Source organism: Crocuta crocuta, unplaced genomic scaffold (assembly GCF_008692635.1).
Source record: "Crocuta crocuta isolate KB4526 unplaced genomic scaffold, BGI_CrCroc_1.0 scaffold77, whole genome shotgun sequence".
In the NCBI taxonomy this organism is placed as follows: Eukaryota; Metazoa; Chordata; class Mammalia; order Carnivora; family Hyaenidae; genus Crocuta; species Crocuta crocuta.
The window spans coordinates 1,600,506-1,609,898 of record NW_027532172.1 but is presented as its reverse complement, the minus strand read 5'-3'; the positions used below and the strand labels follow the sequence as shown (position 1 = coordinate 1,609,898).

The 9,393-nt window shown below is 60.4% G+C and overlaps 1 protein-coding gene across 1 annotated transcript in view; it reads right to left on the bottom strand.

Annotated features, from left to right (window-relative positions):
* MAST3 (microtubule associated serine/threonine kinase 3) overlaps positions 1-9,393 on the bottom strand; it is a 29,871-nt gene that overhangs the window by 2,062 nt on the left and 18,416 nt on the right. The window contains exons 16-26 of the mRNA XM_077777011.1: positions 9,171-9,336; positions 8,284-8,385; positions 7,506-7,628; positions 6,546-6,655; positions 4,725-4,861; positions 3,773-4,017; positions 3,078-3,284; positions 2,571-2,797; positions 2,039-2,161; positions 1,314-1,450; positions 1,041-1,222 (exon numbers count right to left, since the gene is read on the bottom strand). Of these exons, the coding sequence (XP_077633137.1) occupies positions 1,041-1,222; positions 1,314-1,450; positions 2,039-2,161; positions 2,571-2,797; positions 3,078-3,284; positions 3,773-4,017; positions 4,725-4,861; positions 6,546-6,655; positions 7,506-7,628; positions 8,284-8,385; positions 9,171-9,336 (1,759 nt within the window). The remainder of the gene's footprint in view (positions 1-1,040; positions 1,223-1,313; positions 1,451-2,038; positions 2,162-2,570; positions 2,798-3,077; positions 3,285-3,772; positions 4,018-4,724; positions 4,862-6,545; positions 6,656-7,505; positions 7,629-8,283; positions 8,386-9,170; positions 9,337-9,393) is intronic.

The window sequence follows — 9,393 nt, the reverse complement described above, 5'->3', positions numbered from 1 at the left end:
GGAGCTCGGGGATCCACTGGGAGGGGATGAGGTGTCTGTGGGTGATGGATGAGGGTCAGGGCCACTGGCCTCAATGTCCCCGGCCTTGACGTGGGGCTCTGGGGCTGAGTGCGCCCGCCGAAGCCCACGGCTTTGCCTGCGGCCACCCAGTGGGCCTGCTTTTCTTGCCTCCTGCTCTATGTGCAAGGTGTTCCCTTGGCTTAGATCCGGAGAACTACTCATCCATCAAAGCCCTAGTTCCTATCCACCCACTTCTTATCTAATGACCTACCACTCGATGAGCCAAATACACTATACGCATCCGCCATGTGCCCATGCCCACGCCTCCACCCCGAGCCTCAGCTGTAGAGGGTACCTGGTCTGAGGAAAGCAAAGGTAGCACAGATACCCTCAGCCCCACCAAGTCAGGCTAAGCCAGAGGGTCATCAATTGGGGTGCGCAGGGGGCAGAGAGGGCTTCCTGGAGCAGGGGCCTCCTCCAGGAGGCCTTCTCTGCTTCCCCTTTGGGGTGCCCCAGCCTGGATGCAAACCCAGTGGGCCTAGGGGTGTCTGCGCCTGGCTGTCTCTCACAGCCTGGGGACGCTCAGCATTAGGCCAAGTCTCCATCCTTTCCTGCCCCAGAATGATCTTTCTAAAATTTAGACACTTCTAAAATATGCCCTCTCTAGCTCACACACACTTCATGGCTCCCAGCTGCCCACCCGTTTTAAGCCCAGCTCCTTGGCCTGACCCATCTCCCAATGTCCTCCACACCCAGCCTTCCCCTCCCCGCCCCCACCCCAACTTTCACAACTCTGCAGTCCAGCCCCCTTTGTTTACCATGCTCCCTCAGCTGGGCACCCTCTTCTCTCTGCTCTCACACCTCTTCCCTACCACCCCCAGGCTGCTTCTCAGACCCCAGGCGACTGGAAAGGGCCTTCTGGTCTCCCTTCTTCCATCGTGTCATTCCCTCCTTTAAACCCCGCTGGCTCCCTCACCGGGGCCAGCCCCCACAGACCTGAGCAGCCCCAGGGTGGCCCGGGGGGGGGTGGGTACACCTACCTGCGGGGGCGTCAGGGGCAGGGCTGCAGCAAGGAGTGGTGGGGCTGGGGGAGAGGCTGTGGGTGGGCGAACCCGGAAGGCTCTCACTGGACGACAGAGAGTGGTGGAGGCCGGAGGAGAAGCTTCGGCTGGTGTGCAGCACGGAGGACTGTTTCGAGATCTTCTTGAAAAGTGACTTCCGCCTGAGGGGGAAGAGGCCTGACGCTTCAGAAGCCCCGCCCCCGCCAGCAGTCCGGGGGAGCTGGGGCCCTGCGCAGGCCCACCACCGCTCACCGGTCCTGGGTCTCCCGCCGGCGGCTCCGCTTGCTCCTACGGGCCATGCGGCCTTTGGCCACGTTCTTCCGGGCGGGGCCCACCTTGATGGAGGTGTTCTCCAGGGCTGTGGTCCGCAGGGCAATCTTGTTGCCGCTCTGCGGGAGTGACGGCGAGGGGTCACCTGGGTGCGTCCCATCTAGTAAGCCGCCCCCCACTTCTTCATCCATCAAGTCCCAGACCCCATCCACCCACTTCTCACCTAACAACCTGCCACTCCCTGGGCCAAAGATACATGGCCATCATCGGCCCATCCATGCGATGAGCTGCCCACTGGCTCGCCCACAAGGCCCTGCCCCCTGGCCTGTGGCCACCTGCCCACCCCCAAGGACCCCTGGTCTGAGGACGATACAGTATGGACACCCCCAGCCTCATAAGGTCAGGGCGAGCCAGAGGGAGGGCCAAAATGAGGGGCACCCAGTGGGCGAAAGACACACATCCCGGGTGGAGGGTAGGGGATCAAGGCCTGGCTGGTGGGACCGTGCAGAAAGCTACAGTTCCAATGGGGAGAATCTCAGGGTCAAGAGCCGAGGGGTCACGGGGGCAAAGCAGAGGGTAGGCAGGGGGGCCAGATCTGGGGTCCTGAGGATGGATGGGGCGTAGGGATTCTGGGAGCCCCAAAGGTAGGCAGAGCGGGGTGGGGGTCTGGGAGTCCCAAGGGTGGAAAGATGGGGGATGGGCCGAACCTTCAGTAGCAGCTCAACGACGTCCATGTGCACCAGACCCAGGACGGACTCCCCGTTGATGTGGGTGATGAGGTCCCCAGCTCGCAGCCCTGCCTCCTGGGCTGGGCTTCCTTCCTCCACGCTCTGTGGGGGGATGGCAGGGTCAGGGGGCTGGGGACCCACAGCTGCGAGACCCACTCACGTGGTTTCCTTGACCTTGGGTGCTGGTGGGGAGGGGACGGGCCCTGGGCTGGGGAGGGTGGGAGGCAGGACATCACACCCACGGTGCACCTGCGGGGAGTGGGGATGAGAGCTGCATGCCCAGCTGAGGTCTCTATCCCTCTGTCCGTCCCTGTCCATCTTGCCCAACCCCCCATCCCCACAAGTAAGAGGGGATTCATGGACCCCGGGGGCTCCAGATCCCTGCCCTGGGTTCCGGAACCTCTCAGCTGACGAGCCTGCTTTCCCAGGACTAGAAAAATGCGGCTCCAACAGTCGAGTGCCTTGCCGGGGGGAAGCCAGACTCCCAGCAAGTCCGGCTGGTCCAGCTCACCCAGACAACGTGGTGCACGGTGTAGACGTCGCTGTCGCCCATGTAGACGCGGATGGCCCGCAGGCTGAAGCCATACTTCTTGCCCGAGCTGTGGATGACAATGGGGGGCCGCAGGCTGCCGCACACGGGGGACGGGTCTCGGCTCGGAGAGGAGTCTCGCGATGACGGGTTGGAGGACAGCGAGCGTGGGGACAGCGGGCTCATGAGGGGGCCCCCGCTGCCGTCATCTGCAAGGACACGGGTTGGGGGGGTCGCTCCCTCGCAGGGACTGGGGCTGGTGGTGGGGAGCACCTTCCCTTCCCACCAGGCTGACCATGCCAGCTGCTTTGCTGCTGCTCCAGCTCATGGTCCCCTGACCGGGCCTTTGCACACGCCGTGCCCTCTGCCAAGAATGCCATCCCTCAGTTGTCCCTGCGTCTAGCTCCTTCCGCCTTCCGGCGCCACAACCCCAACCCACACAGACTCGTGGACAGACAAGCAAAGACAGGGCTGGGCCGTGTGCATTACCGGCCGTGATGATGAGCGACAGGGCGGACACGGAGGCTGACTTGGGCACGCGGCCCCCGCCGGGGGAGGACCGGGACTTCTCAGGAGCTGGCTCCCTTTGGCCCCCAAGGCGGCGGCCCCGGCCAGCATCCAAGGCCCGTGGCGTGGGGTGTCGAGCCCCAGTGCTGTTGCTCCGCAGGCGCGCGTGGCTGAGGACGGCGGGGTCAGCTAGGGGCCAGCAGGGGTGGGGGTCAGCCCGGCTGGCCTCACCACCCGGTCCTTCTGCCCTCGGGAGGTGAAGCCCCTTCCTCCCCGGTCAGCACGGACCCTAGTCTGGCCACCTGGCCTTTCTTTAGGAGGCTCCCTCTTCCTGTCCTTCCTGCCTGCACTGCTCTCCCTGGGAAGCTCCACTCTTCAAGTCCTTTCCTCTAAGAAGCCTCCTCCCACCGGCAGACCCCCAGCACCCCTCTTAGAGCTCTGCAGCACCACCCCCCTCTGCAGTCCCATCCTGACCCAGGGAAGCTGGGGGGTCACCCCCAGACTGGGAGACAAGCTGAGGCCTGACGGCTCCCTGGAGCCCTGGCCTCTCCTACCTTGAAGCCTTGAAGTGAATGGGCCTCCTGGCGAGCTCCTACTCATCCTTCAAAACCCATCTCAAATAGTCCCTCTGGGAAACTTTCTACAATACTCTCCCTCCTACCCTGGACCTCACCTACCAGAAAGGTTTGAGGGCTTCGGCATCACTGGGGTGGCTGCTGGGGGTGGATCAGGCTCCCCCAGAATGAAGATGGGCTTCTTTGGGGCCGCAGAGGCTGGGCTGGCTCCCTCATCCTCTGATGAGAAGGCAAACTTGGGCATCGTGTCCAGGCTAATGGTGCTCAAGAGAGACGGGCTGGGGCCCCGCTCGGGCTGGGATGATGATGGACAGGGAGTACCAGATGATGTCCAGGACCTCAGGGTGCTGCAGGGGAGGCCCAAAGTCACATTTGCCAGGCACCCTCACCCCAGGACACCCAGTCACGCTTAGCGGCTGTGTTTTAACACTAAGCCCAGAAGCAGAGGTAATTCGTAAATACAGAGTTGAGTTCCCTCTGCTGGCTCCGTCCTCTGTCTGCCCGGAGAATTTCTGATTTTTGTTTAAATTTTCTTTTAACATTTATTTGTTTCTGAGAGAGAGATAGGCTCCAGGCTCTGAGCTGTCAGCACAGAGCCCGACCTGGGGCTCGAACCCATGAACCGTGAGATCATGACCTGAGCCGAAGTCAGATGCTTAACTGAATGAGCCACCTGGGTGCCCCAGAATTTCTGTTTTTTAAAAGCCAGCTTCCAACATTCATCCTTTGGGAGGCATTGATTATTTCTGTTGAGTCTGGTCTTTGACGGATGAACAGGAGTTTGTTAGCAAAGGGTGTGCTGGCGGAGGGAACAGGGCAAGCAAAAGCCTGGCAGCGGGGCAGTGCCCAGCTGCCTTGTGCTTCCTGTGGTAAGGAACGCAAAGCCAGAGGCGGCAATGACAGGGGCCACGTCGGCAGGGGTCCGATGCGCGAGCTGGTGTTTGACCCTTTTCTCCTGGGCCACTGGGAGGCTCTTTCCAGTGTTAGATTTTTGTGGTTCCACCTCCCAGCAGGCTTGGCAGCTGGATCTGCTCATACTCCCCAGCCCACTTACCGGATATCCATGCTCAAACGGCGGCCATATTCACCCTCGCCACTGCGCTCCCACCCTTCTTCCCGGTCCTCACTGAAACTCCGTTCGGCGAAGGTTGGGGTGGGCTGGGCGGCCAGGAACTCGGAGCTGCTGTAGACCTGGAAGAGACAGAAAACAGTAGTGACAACGCGGGCACGTGGGCGCCTGGGTGGCTTGGCCGGCTGAGTGTCTGCCTCTTGATTTCAGCTCAGGTCATTGATCCCAGGGTGGTGGGACTGAGCCCCGCATCGGGGTCCACGCTGGGTGTGGACACTGCTTGGAATTCTCTCTCTCTGCCCCTCTCCCCAACTCATGCACATGCGCTCTGTCTCAAAAACAAAAAGAGTAAGCTTAGTTGTGAGCTCCCTATAGGCCCCACGCCTCCTTGTGAGTCACTTCCTTAAATCCAGACTTACCACATCCCTAAAAACAGCAGCCTGTAGCCCACTATACAGATGGAGAAACCAAGGTTCGGGTCGGCCCAGCTACCAAGGGGGCCACAGCTGGTGTTTCTGCTGCTTCTGGGGACCCTCTGCCTGGGGCGCATGCCCACAAGCAGCGGAGAAGGTTTTCTTTTCATCAAATTATAAACAGGGGGAGGAAACTTAAGCTTGTGAGGCTATAAAATACCACCCGGCACACCTGCACTGGTTACTATCAGCCCAGAGTGGAAACAACCCACGTGTCCATCAACTGAAGGGTACACAAAATGTGGTCCATCTACACAACGGAACACTACTCAGCCATAAAATGGAACGAAGCCCTGACGCACACAACACCGTGGATGGACTGAAAACACCCCGCTGAGTGCAAGAGGCCAGACACAGACAGGGCGCAGACTGCGGGCGCCCAGGGGCTCGGGGAGAAGAAGGCAGAGCGACTGCCTGTGGGATCGGGGTTTCCCCTTGGGGTGATGGGGATGTTCCGGACCCAGACAGAGGCGGTGGGTGTCCAACACTGTGAACACGCTGAATGCCACTGAATTGTAGTTTAAAATGGCTATGATGGGGCACCACTCCCTCGATCTCTGCTGCCGTGGCTGCCGCCGCCGCTGCCATCTCCCAGGAAGAGGGGAAGCAGGAGATGAGCCCAGGTTGCTAGCTACCCAGGTCCTCCAGCCGTGCCACCCCGAAGGCTGTCGCCTCTGCCAAGCTCGCAGGTACCTCCCCTCTATCCACGCTGGACCCAGAGTTGCATACAGAGCAATTTCTGCACTGGACAGGGCTCTATGGTATTCGATGGGTCCCAGGTGAGGTGAGCCTCACCGAACCCGAGGGGAGCTTCAGACCAGTGCCGCCGGCACAGAGACTGATACTGCTGCCAAACTGACGGATACCGCAGCAGTGGGAGTGGCTGGTTCTGGAACAGGTTCTGCCGGAGACCCTTGCTCAAAGCCGCAGCTCTTCTCAGAGGCCACCCTGGGATCTGCCTTGTCTGAAGCTACAGGTCTCTTTGGTTTTGCTTTCTCGATTTTGTTTGCCACGGAACAGAAATTACCGCTTGACACGCTGGCATTCGTGTGACTTATGGACGGAATTCTGGGTGTCTTACTGTGACTCCGAAAACTGTCGTATGGGGGTCATGGAAACGTATGTCATTTCCAAGGTCATTTTGTTGAAGGTAAAAACTTTACCCCCGAGATAAATAAATAAGGAAAATGGCTACGACGGTGTATCGTATATGTATTTTTACCAAGATGACGACAGAAAGCAGCAGAACCTTGCCCCCAACCCTGAACCAAGATCTTGCGACGCCCCCCCACGCCCGCTCCGCCCCAGGCTGGAGCTGGGTCCCCGGGCCCACCTTGCTGAACCGGTGGGAGCAAGACGAGAACTGGGGGATCTCCGTGGACGACTCCTCGCCGTTGGTGTCCTCGTCTTCAGAGCCCAGGTGGCGGTACCGTTCCGAGCGTGCTGCGGGAGGGAAAGGCACCTGCAGCCCGCAGACGCCCGGGGGTGGCCGCCGGGGCTGGGGGGGGGTGTGTGTGTGTGGGAGAGTGTCCCGGGCAGGGAGCCACCATCATCGCAGAGCCACTAAGGTGGGACCGTGTCTGGTGTATTTAGGCACCACGACAGGCTTGAGGTTGCAGAGTGAGGACCTGGCGATAAACTCCAGGGTCCCTCAAAACTGTGGGACTGTGGGTCAGTATCCTCACCCTTGAGATGGGTGACCCAGAATCAGGTCACCTTGTGCATCTTAAACATAAAGGATGTTCCCCCACTTTACAGAAGAGGAAACAGATGCTCAGAGAGGACCTCTGACACTCCCAAGATCACACAGCCAGTTCTGGAGGAGGTGCTGGAAACCTAGGGCATTTAGTCTGTGTGGCTGGAGCCCCCAGTGGGCAGGGCAAGACTTGCCCGTGCCCACCCTCCATGCCGGAGGGGCTCCCTCCACAAAGCGAAGCAAAGCGCCCCACCCCTTGTGTGACAGATGGCGCACCGTCCTTAGTCAGGGCTGGACACTCGGGAGGCTGAACGTGCTAGGGACACCAGGCAAGGGTCAGCCACACTCAGTGCCTGGGTTGCCCCTCCCACAGCCTGAGAGGATGCCGTGGCCTCCTGACCCCAGAGGATGCACAGGAAATCCTAGCCGGCGGGAGGGGGGCGCTGCCAGCAGACAAGCTCTCATTACTCAACGCTCAGGAAGTCAGAAGCTCCAGGCCCAGGGCGAGGTGCTTGGGTGGAGGCCCCGGCACACGCCCCTCCCCGCCTCGGGTGGTTGTGGGATAGCAGAGCCGGCCCCTTGGACCCCCCCACTTACTGTCAAAGTAGCTGGTGTCATCCTCAGCTTCGAGCTGTGGCACAAACTCAGCTTTGTGTCGCAGAAGCCCCGCCCAGTCAAGCGTTCGGAAGAAGGGGTGCTGCTTTACCTCGTGGGTGCCACCTGCAGACACGTGCATGGCTGAGCCCCACGCGGCCCTGTCCCCACTGCCCCCCTGGGCCAAATATGAGCCTGAGCTTGGCCGACACAGAACCGTAAAGATGGCAAGGGGAACAGCCGCTGCTTAGGGGCCTGCAGACAGACAGAACTGGGGCTGGAACCCAGGCCCTGCTCTCTCCTCTGCTGGATTCTGAGTTCCCGGTACGTGGAGAAACCCCAAAGCCCTAGCAGGGCTTTCTTTCTAGGACTCTTCCATGCACTTCTATGCCATGGAGCAGAGAGGCGACCGCGTGGAGCCTCAGACCCCGTGGTCCTCTCTGGTGGCCAAGGTCCTCACGAACATCACCTGTAGTGGCTGCATCATGCATGGCTGCATGAGTCTCGAATGGTCCTTTCATCGTAAATGAGGTGGCTGGGGAATCTGAACAGTGGGATCCACTGGGCTAGGCCGGGCCTTGAGGACCCTAGGACACGGCCCATGGTGGCCTTGTAGGCTCTCGTACTCAGCCTCAGTGCCCCTTGTCTGCATCAGACCCAGATACCTGCTATGCCCTCAAGGTCTTATGCTAGTTCCCGGTGAACTCCTATGCACCCTTCAAAACCCCAGCCCCAAGTCCCCCTTCTCTATACAGCCTCTCCCTGCCCCGCGTTCACATACCAGTGCCCAGACGGTCCAGTGGGCTCTGTCGGAGCAGCCTGGTGATGAGGTCCTGGGCGTCTGCTGGAAGGGCCTCATCCCCTTCTGGCCACATGATCTCATCTAAAACGAGAGGGAAAAAGAAATCGAATCAGTAACATAAAGTAAAATAAGAGAGCGAGAGGGTGAAAACAGCCTCTGACCAGCTCCCCACCCCCACTGCACTCTAAGCCATCAGCCTCTCCCATTCCCTCAACATGCCGGGCTCAGTCCCGCCTCGCACGCAACCTCTGCTGCGGCTGCACCCCCTGCCCAGAACCCTCCCCTCTTCTTTTTTTTTTTTTTTTTTAATATTTTTATTTATTTCTAGAAGAGAGAGAGACAGCGTGAGCAGGGGAGGGTCAGAGAGAGAGGGAGACGCAGACTCTGAAATAGGCTCCAGGCTCTGAGCTGGCAGTCAGCACAGAGCCCGACGCGGGGCCCGAACCCACAAACCGCGAGATCATGACCTAAGCGAAAGTGGGACACTCAACCGACTAAGCCACCACCCAGGCGCCCCATGAACCCTCCCCTCTTCTACTTTTGGGGCTCCCTCCTGCTCCTGTCCACTTGGCGAGGCCACCATGACCCTCTATTTAAGGCAGCCCTCCCCACCTCTGGTACCCTAGCCCCTCCCCTCTTCCTGCTTCTTTTCCTTGGCAGTTTTTGCATCTGGTGTCCCGTAATTGGCGTATTTCTCTCCCTTACTGCCTGACTCGCCCTTGGCCGTGCCCGCAGCGTCCAGCTGGGGCCAGGCACACCACAGGCGCCAATCCACACACGTGGCTGCTCCCTGCGGTAGGTGAACGGCTGCCCAGAGTCCCAGGGCAGCCAAGCCTCGAACCGGGGCCCTGGTGGGGGAGACGCACCGCTGACCACCTGGCCGAAGAGCTCCTCGGGGGTGTCTCCAAAGAAAGGCACGCAGCCCACCAGGAATTCGTAGAGGACGACACCCATGGCCCACCAGTCCACCGGCTTCCCGTAGCCCTGGCGGAAGATCACCTCGGGCGCGATGTACTCAGGGGTCCCGCACACCTGGGTCAGGCAGCACGGGGCAAAGGAGGATGACCTCCAACTCCAGAGAGGCCAAGG